The sequence below is a fragment of the Spea bombifrons genome, chromosome 4 (assembly GCF_027358695.1).
Source record: "Spea bombifrons isolate aSpeBom1 chromosome 4, aSpeBom1.2.pri, whole genome shotgun sequence".
NCBI lineage: Eukaryota > Metazoa > Chordata > Amphibia > Anura > Pelobatidae > Spea > Spea bombifrons.
The window spans coordinates 2,170,659-2,190,127 of NC_071090.1; the positions used below are offsets into that span (position 1 = coordinate 2,170,659).

The following is a 19,469-nucleotide window of genomic DNA, read 5'->3' on the forward strand; positions in this document are numbered from 1 at the left end:
CAAGCTACCCGTTAGTGCTCAGAAAAATGTCCGTATTAACACATAAATAATAATAATAATTTTTTTTTTTCTTGTAACGTCCATTTATAATAGTTCCAGTGTAACTGGCGGAAGATATAAATTGTACTTATATTAACCAATAGCTGAGTTTTTTTTCTTTTTTTTTTTTTCTTTCCGATCTTGATCATTTTGGTCCGTAATAAAAAAAAAAAAAAAAAAAAAAAAAATTGCTGTTTTTTTTTTTAATTATTATTATTTTCTCCGTTCTAACACGTTCGGTAATAATAGGTATAATTTAATATATCTACAAAGTCCACATAGCTTTATGAGAAATGAAAGGGAGACAGCTTTTTTTTTTTCTCCCTTTGCGGAAGAAGAGCTCGGAGATATCGACGCGACGAGGTCCTTGAGCGAGCGGCCCCCCTTGTCCGAAGCTCGGGGGAGTGGGGGGGAAAGGTAGCATTCATTTCCTCCTTGAAAGAAAACCATTAAACGTGTGCAAAATGACGCCATAGTGGTCCCAGGTAAGTGTTCTTGTTAGTCGGCGCCGGCGCGTTTCACTTGCAGGTAAATACTTCTGTTCTTTCGCTACATGTGTTGCATTTGACGAAGCAGCACCAGTGGAATTTGCAGTTGCACTGCCACACCTTGGTGTACTGGTGAGTGTTGTAACCGCGGCCGCAGCACATGAGGTCACAGCCGTCCGCGTGCGGGGAGGTCCGGTTGCAAAGCCGCCCCTGGGTCCCCACGCTCCCCGTGGCGCTGTCTTCCTCGCAGTAGTTGGGGGAGCGCTCGATGTACACCAAGTCCGTCTCCATGGGCTTTAGGTAGCTCTTGACCTTCTTGACCGTGAGGAAGGTCGGCTGCCGCAGCCGGTTGGCTCTGACCACCTCCACGTAGACGGCGTTATTGTACTTCTCCTTTAGAATGTAGCCGATGTCCCGGAATTTGGGTAACGTGTTCCAGCAGGTCTTCGTGGTACAGGAACCCGAGACTCCGTGGCACTTACACTCCAACTTCATCCGCTCTTCAAGGACCTGTAATAAAAAAAAAAAAACGCATCGTATGAGTGGGGAGATATTTAATTTTCATAACGAGAAAAGCAAAATGAGTCAAAAGTTATTTTTTTTGTATATCAACCCAAAAACAGGATTTATTATAGGAATCCTTGCAGGAACCCACCCCTCCCTCCATTTTTTTCCTCCCTCCATTTTTTCCTTCTTTCATAAAGTTGATTATATACTATTATATACTATTTTATTTTTTCCTTAAATTTAAATTAAAATTTTTAAAGCTAATTTTAATTATATTAAACCTAAGTGAAATAGGTCGTTCCCGTCCAGTATGCACGGTATTTTAGGTTGGATTTTCCTCCCCATGCAAGTTAAAGCACAAAGTGGTGCCACTTCCAACATTTTTTTTTGGGGGGGGGGTAGGCGGCATAAAGGGGCCAAGATTGAAGGTGGACAAAAATCGGCCAAAATATATCTTTTTGTGTCTTGTGGCCAACAGAACAACAAAAGTCACATGACTAATCCTCCTAATACTTGTTTGCCACATTCCATGGATAATGGGAATTGTAGTTGATCGGGACATGGACTGACACCCCAGTCCCCCCCCCAGTGCGGTTTAAGTGATATTTGCCTGGGTTTTGGCAGCCTCTTAATCGTCATTCCTGACAACGCACGAAGGATACGGATAAAAATCCGTGGTTACTCTCGAAAAGATTTTCGCATTGAAATCCAAGCTCTGGGCCCCGTCCAGCGGATCGTCCGCCAGCTTCTGCCGGGGAGCTCCTGATTAAAGATTGAAACATCGTTAGCTGGGTACGGATCCATTAATCAACTACCCAAGGCTTTGAATGGCTTCCCCGTCAATCCATAAAGCTGAATTCCCATCCTCTCCTCAAAGCCTCGGGGGACCGCAGCCAGCATTCTTCACGGACAATCTTAACGTTGCGCAATCTAAAAGGTTTTTTTCGTGTTTACTTATAAAAACCATTTGAGGAGGTGAGTGGATTTCATAGAACTCTCGCGGAGATCGGGAGAAAAATTCTCTACAACATCGCGGTTACTTTGTAGCAACGGGAAGGTCTCCAAAAAAACAGATTTTTTTTCATTTCTTTTATTGATTATTTAACCTCAATTTTTTTTTTTTAGGCGAGACTTTAATACACGAAGCCCAGACTGGGGCGCTATTTCCTAAACGGCTTTGGGTTCTTTTATTTTATTGGGGGAAGGCACATTCTTGGAGCAGATGTTATAAAGCGGCTGCAACGTAGACACTAAATAACAGCTTTCTGTTACACGTCAATCAACGTTATGATGACCTCAACCCTCGCCTAATAAAAGAAAGAAAAAAAAATCCCTGTCAGGGATTCTATCTGGAATTCATTTCAGAAAATGGCAATTTATGATAATGATATATTTTGAAAATATTCGGGATCGCCCCGGCGATGATCAAACGGACTGGGGTGAGAAGTTATTAAAAGACGGTAATGTGGTCGGGGGAAGAGCTAAGAGGGTGGGAGGTCGATAAATCCCCCGGACAGGCTGAGTACGTTGAGCTCCACACTTTAGAATTCCTAAAATATGGCCTCGACCCATCACAAAGTATCATTCAATGTCGTACAAATAAATCTCTTTTTAGTCCAGAAATGTCTCAATAAGGATAATGGACATGTTGGTCCAAGACAAGATGGCGTCCTTGGCTAAAGTTGGTCCACTTTTTTGCAGGCCAACGTAGAAAAAAAGAGATAAAACCCCAGAATTCTTCTCCAGATGATCTTTGATGTCATTGGAAAAAAGGACACAAAGCTTAAACGCAATGCTTCTGCATTTTGGGGGCAAGAATTCAAAAATGGGCATTTTGGAGTAACATTTTTTTGTAATTCTTACAGTATCCGACTCAGGAAATATTGTTGCCGTGACACGTTTATATTGCCACGACGATAATTGTATGTTCCTTATCAGCTTGTTCGCTTCAGGCAAATGACTGGCATTCTCTACATTATATACTGGAGTCGTCCGCCCCCCCCCCCTCCTTCCCACCCTCGGAGCATAATTTAACATTTCGAAGCTTAAACAACGTAGCAATTAAACCCTTTCCTGGCTGTTCTGAAGGTGAGGGATCTGCGTTGGACAGGTCTCTTCGTGGAATCGCGCGCTTTCTCATGAAGGTCACCCAACGTTCCATTTCGGAACTCTGAGATCTTTTATCTCACTCAACAAACAACTTTGGTCAACTAAGAAGTATCTGGACGACTTGGGATACTCTGGGAATAATCCATGTTCTCCTAATTATTTTTCTCTCCGTAACCATAAACGTATCCAATCCATAGGCTTTGCCTACGAGGGTTGTTGAGTTGTCTCTGAAGACTGGCAAGGTTGGTGGTTGAAGGACATCGTTGTCCTTGGAACCCATGGGACATTAATAAGAGAGGAGGGGGGGACCTTAGCAACTCTTAGTGGCGCCAAAAATCGAGGTCGGACCTTGGAAAGTTTTGTTTTTACGAAATCCAGACCAGAAACCAGCGCCTCGTCCCACCCAAACACAACCTCAGTGTCCCCTAACCCAGAATACCTTTCTTCCGGCCTCGTTGTTGTGCAAGTTCATCAGCCTCCGCGCATTCTTCTTGATTTCTCTGGCGTCCACGAACTTCTTGGAGAACTCTATCCCGTATTTGATGTCGGCCGAGCAGCCGCCCCATTTCCAGCCCTCGTCTTGGTTGTAGTTGCCCTGTTTTTCGCGGTCGCACCCGCAGTTGCTCAGGTTGCCCTGGCTGCAGGCCGACGTTATGGCGTGAGCTACGCCGGCTGCGGTAATGGCGTACGTAAACGCCGCTTCCTTGCTACCTGCGGGGGAAATGAACGAGATGAATGGGTCTGACTTTGATGAAATCGTTTTCGATTTGGTTATTTAAAAAAAAATACTTTTTTTACGTTTTTACAGGTTTCACAAAAAAAAAAAACATGCGTAATAATAACATAACTGGGAGCAAATTCTTTACATTCTATCTCTACATGAGAAAAATATCTGAAATCCTTCTCATCATTCAAAGACTACTAAGAGAACCCCACAAGCAAGAAGTGATGTCATAGCCGCGGGGGAGCCCCTACCTCTCATCACAGTCATTAATCTACAGAAGCGAATAATGACGGGCTATGCAGTGACATAAACGGGCGTAACAGCGAGCCAACGGTGATCAAGCTCCCTCTAGCTCCACTGCTCAAGGGTTAAAAGGGAGCTCGATCTCCCCCAACAGGCCCTTTAACCCTACGGAGGGCTGTGTCGAGTTGGCCCAGCCTCCATAATTCATGCCTGCCGGCCCACCGCGCATCCTTAAATGACAGGGCGCCGGGATATGATGTCACATCCTGTGTCGTTACATCAGCAGTAGAGACGGTGCCACGGAAGGGGAAATTGGTTAAACGCGCCAGGCACAGAGAATAAAAAAAAATGGATGGAGAATGTAGACAGATCTTACATGGAGGGGAGAGAGGATGAAAATCACCCACAGTGCACAATAAATCCCAAAACACTCAGCCAACCTTGTCGTCTATCTAGAGGGCACAACGTGCAACATATCCTTCGTTTTCACAGAACGAGCACAAGCAGCCCACTTGTCAACGCAATGAATCGACTTTCCTGAATTATTCAAGAAGCATCCAAGGATAGGACGGAAACGTTTCCCCCGTTACACTCGGTAATCATCGGAGGAGCCAAATCCTGACAGTCGGATCGCGCTGCCAGAAAGCGTCCGCGGGGCGGTCGGCTGTGCGCATTCCCCCCGGCTCCTCATTATACATCATTTTCCAGGATTCCTCATCAAACGCTAAACATAAAAATATGACTTTGGTATCACAGAAATGTCAAATATCTCTGCGCTGGCCAAAGACGCGTTCCCCATAACCGAGCCGAACGCTGCGAGGAGCAGATTTAATTTGCCCCATTCGGCCCCCGTCTAGTCCCCTCCAGCTGTAATGACTCAAACCTTAATCAGTCGTTGGTCTCGTCTTAGATTCAGGAGCCGTATGTCTATCCCATGCATGTTTAATACCCTCGCTGTATTACCCTCTACCGCCTCTGCTGGGAGGCTGTTCCACTTACCTACTACCATGTTGGAACATAGTAGGAGGTACAGATTAGAAAGACTAATATAATATATTATATTTTATAATTAAAATAAATCCCTATATATTCAGTCTCATGTAACAGAGTTAAGTGACACTGATCAGGATTACGACTTGAGGTTTATCGGTAACACATGGCGTCTATAAAATCCACTTATCCCAAAATATACTTTATCTGCAAAAAGCTAAAGAATTTCATTAAAATAAAAATGCACGATTCTATCCACTTAAAAGCCACAGAATCAGTGCCTTTTCATAGGCATTTGGATCATTTCTGCCCGAAATGAATTACAAAGCAAAAGAAAAATCCCCCCAAAAAATAAAACGTAAGCAGTTAAATAAACGAGTTTCACATTCTGACTTTAGAAAGTTCAACGAAAAAGAAATCACATATCCTGTTTTTTATTAATTCATTATTATTAATTATTATTGTATTCATACAAATTTCCGGGTGTTTTGCTGAAAATTGTTCATATTTTTTGTTTGCTTTCGGGATAAAGATGGAAAAGTGGAATTTTTTTTTACCAATACTTTACATAAATGCTTTAGATATAAATATTATAAAATATATATATAAATATTAAATTAATTTGGATTTAGTAGAAAATTTTTAGAATTTAAATGAAAATTTTTAGAATTTAAATGAAAATGAAATTTTTTTAGAATTTAAATGAAAACGATATTTTTTGCTCTGCCGTGGGATTGGTTCTTCCGGCGGGGGTGTTAGCGGAAATAATCCAATGCCGGCTCTCATTAGATCACCGGGAATTCTCCTGTCGGTTTCGATGACATATTTGCGTTTGATTTGTTATCATAGCTTTCAGATCGTTAATAACTTTGTTTTCCAAAAAAGTGCTTACGGAATTAGAATGTTATTTTTGGGGGGGGGGGTTGAGCTCCTCCGTGTTTATTTTGGAATTTTTCGTGATGCCTTTGTAACGGCCAAAGGGCGAAAATTATTTGGAGTGCGGTGCGGGAATTTCCGGGCCGGACCAACATTTATCGATATTCGCGGTCTAGCGGCGGACGCGGTCCTGCAGCGCGTAACAAGTTCGCCATTTGGAAGCCACTGGGCCTAAAGCCATCGCAGTCCGGCTCCAATCCCAAATCCAATTGGAAATGATGGAAGCGGCCATCTTAACTGTTCTCAGGAGCCGCATGATTATTCCTCCCCATTAAGCTACCTCCTCCCCATTGTTAAGCTGGTAATTGTTGCTGATTGGTTCAGCTAAGTAGTTGCCTTATCTGAATTTAGTCATGCCGGTTAGTCGACACAGTAAAGGACGCAGTCGCTCTTTTAATTCAGAATGAACCTGGTGTTCATTGATACAGAACGTTACAAAGTAGGCAATCCCAATGCTGACTTCCTAGCAGCCCCCGTACTAAGCTGACCCTCGCCAGGCCCGGACTGGCGATCTGGCACACCAGGCAAATTCCCTGTGGGCCGGTGGCTGACGATGGCCAAATTTAGGTCCCCAAAGAGCCAGGACAGCCCCGTCATTCGCCAGTCCGGCCCTGACCTTTCACCGTATTTCTCTACTAAAATCTCAGGAATCGGCATTGTTGTGTAAAATAACTCGAACCAACCGACCGATCGCTTTCCTTTTGATGAAAACGAAATATATATTATATATATAAAACACAACAACAAAATGATACGGAAACGGGGACAGATCCCCCCAGCTTTGCACGAAGCCCCCCAGACTCGCATTCCTCGTAACATTCGTTAAGTACAGTCAAAGGATGCGGCTCGGAGATTGAGTCGCTCAACAGACAAGAACGTCTCAACAAAAGAGAAGGCGCACAGTTCAAGTATTAGCGAGATTCTAGAGTCAAAAGAAGAAGACAGCCCTTTCACGGCTCAGCGCTCCCCGTGAAAGCCATTGTGCGCCGGCAGCGCATGGATAAAGCTCTGCTTGGGTCTGGCTGAAGTGCTTCACTGACTATGACACAACACATACTTGCTCCGTTTTGTCTGCCCTCGGAGTTTCTATTTTGCTCATGAGCTCAGCATTAACAGACGGGTTTCATTATACATCGAGACGACGTACGGGGGGGGGCACAGAATGCTAGGAAGACTCTAGGAGGGGGGGGTTTTGCGGGGCAAAGGCTGCGCAGGCCCTGAACCCAAAGGAACGCCAAGAACCCACACATCCAAGCACATTCACAGACACCTGGAGAAATGAGAGATATAGCCAGAAAAGGTGGATTCAGGACAGTTGGAAATTATGGCCATGCCCATGGAATTCTGGATAGTTGGGAGATATGGAGGCACCTACTGAATTCTGGACAGTTGGGAGATATGGAGGAACCTTCTGAAATCTGGACAGTTGGGAGATATGGAGGAACCTTCTGAAATCTGGACTGTTGGGAGATATGGAGGAACCTACTGAAATCTGGACAGTTGGGAGATATGGAGGTACCTTCTGAATTCTGGACAGTTGGGAGATATGGAGGCACCCACTGAAAATACGGACAGTTTGACCAAAACCATGTCTTTTAGGACCATAGGCATTCATACGAGTGGGAAGCAGCCCAAAACACTATGACCCTCCTTTTCCTCCATCCTTTATGTAACCTACTAATGAGCACAAACACATCAGGCCCAAGAGAGTTTTTATCTGCCCCTAAGCCTGAGGCAACTGCCCCATTTACCCCATATTAAATACAGCCCAGACTACGCAATGACATAATAATGGTTCCCTAGCCTAGGAGTTCATTGAAAGCTTTGTAGATTTGGCTCCTACAACTGGTACCATTACCAACGTCTTATCACCATGCCAACCATCACAATGATGGCGGAGGCTTCTGGGGAGGGAGGCGTCATTTCAGAGGCAAGAAGGCAAATTGACTTCATGGCACAGTACTGTGGGGGTATAATTTGGTATAATACACCAATTGTGACACACGGCCAGACATCCACACTCTGATCGGCATAAAAAAAAAGTCTACATGAACCCAAAAGTACGTTCTTTCAACCCGGCCGTGCATTCTAACGCCCTAGTGGTCATTTGTGGAATTGCAATTTAAATGGTCAGTAAAAGAAAAAAAAAATCCTTATATTAAAGGGTAAATATATTTTGGGTAATTCTGATTTAAAAATTGTATCTGGACCTCCGTCAAGTCACCGACAAAAAGACATAGCTGGGGAGGAAAAAATATACCGTATAAAGGGTGGAAAACTGGTATTAAAAATATTAAAAAACATTGTTTTATAGTTCATACACCTTTAATGCTTTCTGGAATGAAAATCCCCGTGTATAGTAAACGAGCCGCAGGCAGCGTTCTGGGATACACCTCATCGAGCGCGGTTGGCAAGGCCGGCATTCATGCCATTTATAACACAATGAGCCCGGAATCCTGCGGGCAGGAAAATGAAATGAGTTTTGTTTTCGGGATTATTTACACGCCTGTTTTTTTGGCTGCCGTGGTTTGCAATTCATTATGTAATTCACGTTAACAATCGGCAGCTGGGCTCGCCGGCAAAAATCCACCTTTCCTTTATTCAGAGCCAGCAAAGCCTGAAGAGGAATATTTTACAGAACCAAAGTTACCCCCTAATAAATGGCACCTAGAACCAGTACCGGGTCAAAATCGGGCAAATTCAAGTACATGGTAGCTACAAGTAAAGTGAGAGAGTATGCGTACCTACCTAGAGTCCCTGTTAAACCAGGCCAGTCCTAAACCCCTGCTTCCCCCTTTCCTCCCCCTGATGCCCCCCCCCTGTTGCCCCTCTTTTCTAGGAGGTCAGAATGTTTGCTGGGTATGAGGGGATCGCAGGGTTCTACAGCCCTAAAAGCCCCGATAATGTGTATAGAAACAGCAGGGAACATGAATTTGTCTTCTATAATTATGGAAAAGGAGTATTTTTTATAAGTTTCCTCTATATCCCTCTCTGTTATCTCTCCTCTGGTAAGTTGCTGATTGGGGTTGATTGGTTCAGGCAGTTTTTGTAAAGGTGCAGGAGGCAGACAAGTTTTCTGTTTTTCTGAATTTTTTTCCAAAATGTAAAAATACAATTTTAAAAAAAATGTAAAAATTACATTTTATTTAAGCTTAATTTCCGCTAAAAAAGCTGCAGTGGTGGCCGTTCCCCTTTAAGGGTTAAAAGGCAGCGACCAACACTAAAGCTGCCAAGAGGTTATGCTGTAACCTTTCCATTCTATGATGTAATAGCGGGTGTTTGGGTTTTTTTTTTTTTTATTATTGGGCCAACATTAAAGAAAAGATATAAAATTACACAAGCTTCCAGGACCTCAGAAGTCTCTTTTTCAGATGGCATGAAGAATACATTTACACGGCTACGTCCACTTCTATAACAAGGAGCCGAAGCTCGTAACAGAAGAAGAAACATTCCCTCTACGGCTCCCGGGAAATCCTGCTGTATTAAGCCAGGCAGTCACTACGTTCCCTGACACTCTGCATGTGTTTCTGGCCCCGTAGCGGGTAAATGAACACAGCATAGCTAAGCATTAGGGGGGCTTCGGTATGAAAACAATGCGAGAGGGGCTTTCATTTGTTGCGGCCCGCAGACAATCTCTTTGATGTTTGTTGGAAGCTCCCCCGGCCCCCCCGGCCCCTCCGCTCCGTTCCGTGTGATCTTCCTGAGTTGTCAGCATTGTCATAATCCGTTCAACGGGGTTAATGCCAGACCCTGTTAGCTCCGAATTCACACCCTCTCATAGCACCCTCCTTCCCCGGGCCTCCGCAACCAGCTGCCTGCAAGCTTTCACAGAGGGCATTTATCCCAACCGAAGACGGCTATGACATCATAACGACACTTCCTGATTACTTACAAAAATATATTTATATAAAACAGTAAAGCGGCTGTAAATAACATTGTTTATAAACAGATGGAAACATTGTATCTTCGGGGGGGGCAAAGCGTCTATCTCTAGTTACAGCCGTGTATCAGAATTCCGCGGTCAGCTAATATATAAACTACTTTGATTGGGGGACTGGAGGACCGCAACAGGACTTTCGAGAAGCAGCGATATAAAAAAATATTATTAATCCTGCGTGAACGGCCATTTTTTTAGATTTCTGGTGGACTTTTTGCTGCAGCTTCTGCTTTAGAACTTTGTGATGCAGGTTTGTTGATTGTGTGTCCTCGAGCTAAGGACCTTCACCGGCAGCCTGCAGGTTGCACCGTGAACAGGCAAGAGCTTGGCCGCGGTGGCCGAATATCCTTTCTGTGGGTGTCATTAGGAAATAATGGAGCGTCAGTTCTTCTTCGTTAACGAGGAACAAGGAGTTGCACTCAGGAGATGAAAGGGTTTTGTGTTTGGGTCCCGGGATGGGCGGCTGGGCACCGTCTTCAAACTCTTTCCAGCTTGGCGGTGAGTGAGGGGCGCAGATGTCACCTGACGGCTTAGTGACGGATCATTTCGGGAAACGCATCAAAGGGAGTCGCGGGATGACACTCAGTAACGCGCGCTCGTATCAAACGGCGCTATTAACGATTGTCATTCAGCTGAGTGGGAATCGAGTCCGGGCTTTCAACTCCATCTGTGCGATTCGACACGTCGGGGTCCAGAAACCCGAACCCCACAGCTGCTGGCCGCACACGACTCCCATCAGCCTCAGCCTGGGTTGGTGGTAAATTAACCACACCTGGGATGAGTCCTTATTGGTTTAAATCTAAGTATGCCTAGACTTCTTAATAGGTACGTTGGGTATTTGTAACCAGGGGCCACAGTTTTTTTAAAGGGGCTCCTGATGTGGGTGGGGGCCACCAGCGGTGGGGCGCTCCACGTCCTACATTTCTGATAATAGAAGGAGAATTGGAACAGCGTTTGGGTTGTTGACTGAGAGCGAAAATTACAATATTACCCAAAAATGGATAATAGTTGCGCTTTTATAGTCTCCTTATATCATCAGGTGAATAAAATCATCCATTTTCTTAGAGCGGACCTAAAAAATGGAGTCCCCCCTTTTTAGCAACTTCAATTCGGGGCTCACAGGTCATTTTGCCCCAACTACCCACGAAGGTCTGGAGCAAACAGAGTACTATGGGGCGTCTGGTCATGGGAGCTAGCACTTAACCATCTACCATGGAGTTCTCTGAGGGTTCCTCTCCAGACCCCACCATGGAGAAGAAGACTTCTCCTTGGGGATCTACTGGAGGTTGTAGAGATTTGAGCTCCTGAGACGTAAAAATCTACCATTTCCTTGGAATTATTTATCATGACGATATACTTTGGCTTTGGGGGCTTTGTCGCCTGTCCTTCCTTGACCTAGGCATAAATATATCGCCTGATGAGAACCTTGGAAATGCTCCTCTACCCAACGCTTGATTTATCTTCTTACACCTACCCATTGTACTGCGCTATGGAATAGGTTGGCGCTATATAAAACGACAATAAATAATAATAAGTCACCGACGTTCTCAATATTTTGGTTAAAAAAAACTAAAAAAAGGACGCGGAAGGGATTACTGAGCCTACGGCTGCTACCTTTCAGCGTCTAGGAGGAAGGGGTCACGAACTGTAACAATTCCCGAAAATTGCTACTTAAAAATTGATGTCGAAAGATCTCAGCATAAACAACCAAAGCGATACATTCTTCTGCCCGATGCCTCACCTCCGCTCTGATAGATAAGTAACCGCGCTCTATATAACCCCAGGCAGAAATTGTCAATAGGACAAAAAATTTCCCCGGAATCATAAAAGGCGTGCATTACCCCGGAGGGGGGGGGGGGTAATCCGGGGGGCCTTTGATGGGCTTTTTCGTCCAGCGGAGGTCTACGGGCTATTTTTTTTAAGTCTTATCTTAAGTACATAAATGTAGACATTGTTTTTCCTGCCGTTCTTTGTGTTTCTGAAGCTTATTTAAAACCTGACACAGACTGGGGGGTGTTTGCTTCCTCCAAACATCCATCCAACTACCCCCCCGGCTCTAAACTATAAAAATAACCCCAAATATTCCCAAATATATTTTAATGCGTTGGATGTTCACTAAATAAATATATCGATATGTTATAATATCAAAGAAAGGTAACACAGAGAGGGACTCGTATTACCAACCACCATAGAGACAGAGCTTGGAGAATATCAACTGCTACAGGAATAACACCAACTGCAGGAGTAAATAAAGCTTCTTAACTCCAACTGCCAAAGAAACATGCATCTCATACTATTCACTCCAAACAAAGATAGCGCTCTTATAATAAGGTCAGTCACTACAGAGAGAGCCCTCTTATAAAATCATCTGCTACAGTGATGGGACTCGTGCAACACCAACTGTCAAAGAGACCTTTCATAAAATGATATGCTACGGTGAGAGAACGTGTACATCACCGACTGTCCCAGAGACAGACCTCTCATAAAATGATCCGCTAAAGTGAGAGAACTTGTACAACACAGACTGTCACAGAGATAGAGCTCTCAGATCAACTGCTACATAACACCAACTGCAGGAGTAAAACAACCTCCATAACTCCAACTGCAAAAGAAACAACGGTTTCATAATATTCAATCCAACAAACATGGAATTAGCATAATAATGGCCAATCACTACAGAGACAGATCTCTCATGAAATCATTTGCTTCAGTGATAAAAACACCAACTGTCACAGAGACAGGACTCCCAGATCAGCTGCTACTGGACTAATGCACTCGTAACTCCAACTGCCAAAGAAATAACGGTCTTATAATATTCATTCCTACAAACTTGGAGTTCTCATAAGAAGGTCCAACGCTACAGAGGCAGAAGTCTAATAAACTCATCTGTTACAGAGACATTTCACTTATAACACCAACTGCCATAGTGACAGAACTCATACAACATCAACTGTCAGAGAGGTTTGACTGTAATGCATCTCTTCGCATTGTGCTTCTTTGTTAGTAAGAAATTAATTCAGTAAACAGTTTTATTCTAATACCGATTCTAGAATCTTCTAGACACATACAATGTATTTCCGAACACATTCATTAATATCGTGGGGTTGGGGTTTGGGCTCACAGAACGGCCCCCCTACTCCGACCGAAAGCAGGAAGACCTCAGGCCTGGGTATAAAGGACAGGACAACGTAAAAGCCGCAAACAGAGAATTGCTTACCTACTCGAAGCTCTTGGCCAAAGACCGTCCTCTCTCCTAGAGCAGAGCAGTTCCACCTCCCGTAGCGAAACTGGTACTGGCACTCATTGATTCCCATCTGTGCCCCTTCGCCAATAACTATAATGGCGTCAGGGCGGCTCTCGCAAATGGCTCTTTGCCGTGGTGCCAGGCCTGGAATTTTGTTGCAGATTATATTTGCTCCCAACGCCACCACGGATGACAAAGCTCTAGAGGAAATCAAAAGAAGCTATCAGATACGAAGAGGGCAAAAGCTTGGGCGATCACATTGGATCTCCAGTTCAACGTAACAACAATATCATACATGAACGTTCTAACTCGATAAAACATAGCAGGGCCAGGCAGAGGTCCCATTGGCCGTTGCCAGTCCGCGTCCCGTTGTAGTCTCAGAAGACAAAAGTTTGTCTTCAACAATTCATACCACAACCACCATTTTTCCCCTGTTTTTCCTATTTAATGAATTAGAAAGTTGTTTGATTATTATTATTATTTCTTTATTATTTGGGTTTCTCGGATAAACACCCATTCTCGCCTTGTTGTTACAGATATTTTTAACGTAGCTCAACAGCCATCAGGAGAGTCACGTCTGGCGCTGAAGAAACAGATTAAGTCGGCGCTCGGGACGTGTTGTGACAACGAGAGACCTTAAAACGACATGAATCCTCTTTACGGAGCGCTTGCGAAAGCTGCGTCAGTGTACACAGCGCTGGGCACAACAAACTCACCGGCCGGTTCCACCTAGAGTATTTCTCACCCCCTTCCGGTAAATAAAGAGGCCTTCAGCATCCAGAGTGTCCTCAGACACCGGGATAACGTTCAGCTTCCATCCTATCCCTCACCGATGAGACCCGACGATCGGATCCTCACCTGACAAAGCTCGGTCAAATAGATTGCGAGCTCATGGGAGCAAGGCCCACTTCAGCTTCTATACCAAAATATCTTAATAAGTTAGTGAGGTCCCCCCATTTCGGGATGCAGGTGGGGGGGTCTGCCGTTGGTGTCAATGGGCGGGTCTGGAGACGGGAGTGGTCTGTTCCACTGATTCAGTGGGCGGGGCCGGTTATGTTGAATGCGGGGCCAGCACCAGACGCATACAAATTGTGGGAAGAGGTGAAATGGGCGGGGAATGGGGCGTGTCTAGAGATTCTCTGCAGTGACCCGGAGACCCCGAGAAGTGGTGCGGTATGGACGTACCCCGGCCTAGGCAGACTAGGCCTAGCCCTGGGGGGCAGTCACTCCTTCTGCAAAACCGAGGGGCAGATTTCCCTTTTGGGTGATCGGGACCCCCGGAGTGCTGCTTCTTAAAGGGGCCGGTTACAGAGGAGATCTGCAAGCCGGCACCACCTCCATAGACTGTATTATAACTAAGACCTGGAGTGGCGGGGTATGATGTCATATCCTGGTGCCCTGTAGCAAAGATGGTGCCCGCACAGGGGGCGGCTGGGGGTGCTGCCCAGGGCAAAGGCAGGTAAATACACCGCTGTGTTAGTGTCCGTTTTAATTGCCCCTCTTGGTAGCACACGTGGCCATTTATAATGCTCTCCACCGCACCCTATTTAAACCCAGAAAACATGGCGGCCTCCACATTTGCAGCAGCCGTAAAGCGTTCATTCGATGGTGAGATACTGGACCGTTCCAAACATGTTTGCCGCGACACGCAAGAAAGGAAAAGAACATCTACGGCGGGGCGGCCGTCTGATAACGATCGTTCCGTAACCTCTCCGAGACAGACAAACGAAGCGATAACTATCACGGTGTCACGATACATTAACGCCTCGCCATAAAACACTTCCTAAGCGGATAGGCGGCTTTTGTGCGTCTCTAATGTAGTGGAGCCGTAACGAGCCATTCATCACCCAGACGCGAGATTTCCGAAGACGGGGAGTTGTGTTTGGGGGGGGGGTTACCTAAAGAGAGACTTATGTGCAACCAAAGCGCTGCGGGAAGGGGAGCTCCGAACCTGGGAATTTCCACAAACAAAAGAAGCAACTGACGCCGAAAACACAACACTGGGAACAGGGATCCGATTGACGAATGGCATTAAGCGGTAAAGATAACAGATTATATCGGAATAACTCTGATCTAAACATCAATACAGAGATTAGAAAAGTGAAAGCTCTGCCGTATATAGTGATTGTTACAGTTACTGGTAGATAAGGGGAACAGCCTCCCAGCAGAAGTGGTAGAGGGTAATACAGCGAGGGGATTAAACATGCATGGGATAGACATACGGCTCCTGAATCTAAGACGAGTTCAACGCCTGATTAAGGTTTGAGTCGTTACAGCAGGAGAAACGGGCGACTAGACAGTCGAATGGAGGCTGATCTGCTGGCACTCCCATCACTCCTGTGTTCCAATGGCTCTTTATCACTCCCATCACTCCTGTGTCCCAATGGCCCTTTATCACTCCCATCACTCCTGGGTTCCAATGGCCCTTTATCACTCCCATCACTCCTGTGTCCCAATGGCCCTTTATGACTCCCATCACTCCTGTGTCCCAATGGCCCTTTATCACTCCCATCACTCCTGTGTTCCAATGGCTCTTTATCACTCCCATCACTCCTGTGTCCCAATGGCCTTTTATGACTCCCATCACTCCTGTGTCCCAATGGCCCTTTATCACTCCCATCACTCCTGTGTTCCAATGGCACGTTGTGTTTGCTGATCCAAGTTTAAGTTTAAAAGGTTAATTGATGGTTAGAAAACCCTTTTGTAATTATGTTACAGCCAAAAATCTCCTTGTTTCCATGGAAACAGCTGAGTGACCCCAAACTTAGCGCAGATATATAAATAATTGAATTCAAATTTACAGGAAAACTGTAAATGAACGTTTTTAAATCCCACGTATTCTGCGAGCTCTGCCTTGCGAGCGTTATGATAAGGAAGCTCGCAGTGTATTCGGGGTCGCGGTGTCTCCCGGCGGATCGCGGACTGGATTATCTCTGACTCATCGCCGGAATGATTCGCGGGGCGATAAGAAGCTGCCATCGCCGTCTCGTTTTTTTTTTTATCGGGATCTGGAGATATTTCCTGATATATATTTCACAAAGTTATCTGGCCGTCCAGCTTGGTTTAAAAACAATTAATAACTTTTACAGGGTTGGTAAATAATAAAAGATGGAACATCGAGTTCTGTAAAATTCCACCCCGAAAGCAGCGACGGACGGAGCCAATGCGGTTATATTCCGGATTCCTGTGAGGGCCACGCTTGTTCGTTTTCTTAATTTATTGCCCTTCCCATCAGATTAAAACTCTGGTTACTGAAAGGGTGTTAGATAAGTGGAACAGCCTCCCAGCAGAAGTGGTAGAGGGTAATACAGTGAGGGGATTAAACACGCATGGGATAGACATACGGCTCCTGAATCTAAGACGAGACCAATGACTGATTAAGGTTTGAGTCTTTACAGCAGGAGAAACGGGCGACTAGACGGGGGCCGAATTCTCTCCTATATACCAGTTTTTGTGGAGCTCAAAATCACTTTTTTTTAACCACTTTTAGGTGCCCTCTTTAAACCCCCTTTGTTCTGCAGTTGATACAGTGTTGCGTTGTTGCCGCTTCCCCGGTATTGTTATGCGGTACTCGCTCCGCCGGTATAACGTTAAACGCCGATGGGGTCGGTCACCGCGCCGCGCATGTTGCTTAATTTCTCTTTTGCCGGTTATGGTGAGAAATGATGTAAAAACTCAGCCTTAAATTACACAATATTTACACGTAGAGAAGAATGTTGATAAATGCGGGGATTTTCGGGTCCGGCTCGCTCTCCGCTATGATTACTCCTGGCGCTTACTCACAAGTCTGCTCCTTTTTTATTTTATTAACTCCTTAACTGCAGTGAGGGAACATAAACATGCATGGGATAGACATACGGCTCCTGAATCTAAGACGAGACCAACGACTGATTAAGGTTTGAGTCTTTACAGCAGGAGAAACTCTGGTTACTGAAAGGGTGGTAGATAAGTGGGACAGCCTCCCCGCAGAGGTGGTAGAGGGTAATACAGTGAGGAGAAAAGGGTGACTAGACGGGGGCCGGATGGGGCCGATCTGCTGTGAGATTGTTAGTTTCTATGTAAATACATTAAGGTAACTCCCCGCGTTATGAAATGACTCTCCTTATAGCACAGACTCTCTCTCCGTCAGCTTTAGGAAGTTGCCGCAGTTTCTCCACTTAGCGGATAATATCAGGTCGCCGGTGAGGGCCAATTTGCTCCACTCAGGGGAATATAATAAGCGCCCCGGCTCCTAAGCCTTTAATCCTTTTTAACAGCGTTTCTTCCAAGTGTCCGGTTTCCTTGGCATCGTCAGCCGGCTGGCACGGAGAGGGGTAACGGAACACCGGATTCCTTACCACTCCGGAATGTGCCGCATCACCCCGGGCTCGCCAGCTGACGGCTCGGGGTACTCAAATATTCTCTTACTAGGTGCCAGTAACGGGATCTTTCATTGTACTCAACCTTCAGAGACACCCACACAGCTTGAAACAGCCAATCAGTGGCAGGCCATGGGGGAGGAGGGCAGCTGCTGCAGCAGAGCTGCAGTTTCTCAGCCAAGAATTCATATTAAAGCACTCACCGAGGGTTAGGGTCACTCACAGAGTCCTTTAATATACATTCTTCCTTAATGGGGACGTCAGGGACATTAAACTGCCCCGTTAAGGAGGGATGCCCCCTAGACTAGACCTTTAGTGGTTACATTTGGATGTAAGGGGGCATTTTATCCCGGATTGAGACAAAACCGGGCTAATTCTGGTGGTAATTTACTCAATATATTAAGCGCTATACCTGGGGTTTTCAGTACGTTTTTAACAGCTTTATTTTAGGTCATTTGGGGTCATTTTTTAAATATTTATTATCATTATTATTATTTATTATTATTATTTATTATTAATATTTATTATCATTATTATTATTATTATTATTTATTATTAATATTATTTATTATTATTTTTATTTATTATTATTATTATTATTATTATTTTGTTGCTTTTTGTATGATGCGGCTTCACACCTGAAACATTTAAATGGCCCAGGGGTTACAAGTTTTAGTTAAGTTGTAGCGATGGCAACATTTATCCCCACCGCTGCCATCCCGACCTCTGACCTTTTAGAACAAGGTTACGGCGCATGTCCTGAGATCGCTACTAATTAGCACTTCGCCCATTGATTCATGTTTTTTTTCACGGGTTTCCCACAAACTGTAGCAATTCCAACCCGGATGAATGGGACGGAGAGGTCTATCGGTCTATCGGCCCCCGAAATGACAAATGGATAAGTCGTAACTTGAGGTCTCGCATTCACTAAAGCTGCTCACCCGTCTGTAATGGGTATTTTACGACCCGGCAGGCGTTACACACGCAATAGGATTATGAGGTCATGGGTTCAGGTCTTAATAAAAATGTCCGGTGACCCCCATGCTGCAAATTATCGCAGATGGGTGATGGGTTTATAGGGGGTGACGCAGACCCCGGTTAAAGAAGGAGAGATCCACAATCTTTACTATCACTTTCTTTAACGCAACCTTTTCATCCGCACAATAGCAGGAGGCTGTCTCTTAATGACCGCTGTCCGCCCCCTTCAATTAGACCCATTTTTCTTTTTAGTGCGGGCGTCCCTCCTTATCGAGTGAATGTGACAGTTTTACAAGTGGGGGTTTGTGTTAAAATAATCCCCGGAGATTCCTACTGTTATGCTAACAAACCTGTCGGCCACCCTCCTCGCCGGACTGCGCATCCAATGCGCAAAGCAGAAACCTTGGTTTCAATTGAGATACCCTGGGTTCTGTAAGCTCAATTGATGGCGGGAAAAGAATTGACAAGATTTAATGAGCTTAGGCCCCGTTAACACTTTCCTGCCCCACCGAGAGGGATCAATATAACCCACTAATTGTCGCGGCCGGTAAGTGTGTTGATTGGATCGTCACCCAAACCTAATATATGCCCCTTTGCGTAAGAATCTGCCCATTTATTCTGAAAAATGTCAGATCTACACTAGGAATCTGCCGTTTTAAACTGGGGATCTAGCCCGCCATCCAACAAGTGTGTCCTACGCCATGAGAATCTGCCCCTTCGGCGTGGGAATCAGTCCCTTCGTCTCAAGAACCTGCCGATTTGCCCCGACGCCGAGCAACAGACCCCCCCAAAGCGTGCTCTGCTCCCACCCCGATGGTTTAAGCTCCGCTCTCTGTGATTGAGTTACGGCGAGGTGACGTTAGGCAGCCAGCGCCTGTGATTCCTGTTCCGCTACAATTCATTTACAGATACTAAA

General features: G+C 45.1%; 1 protein-coding gene across 2 annotated transcripts in view; it reads right to left on the minus strand.

The window, feature by feature from the left end:
* Positions 1–234: 234 nt before the first annotated feature.
* Positions 235–19,469, minus strand: part of WNT7B (Wnt family member 7B) — a 33,983-nt gene continuing 14,748 nt past the window's right edge. For both annotated transcript variants that reach the window (XM_053462727.1, XM_053462726.1), the window contains exons 2-4: positions 13,191–13,417; positions 3,583–3,854; positions 235–1,037 (exon numbers count right to left, since the gene is read on the minus strand). In XM_053462727.1, the coding sequence (XP_053318702.1) occupies positions 558–1,037; positions 3,583–3,854; positions 13,191–13,417 (979 nt within the window). In that variant the 3' untranslated portion in view covers positions 235–557. The remainder of the gene's footprint in view (positions 1,038–3,582; positions 3,855–13,190; positions 13,418–19,469) is intronic.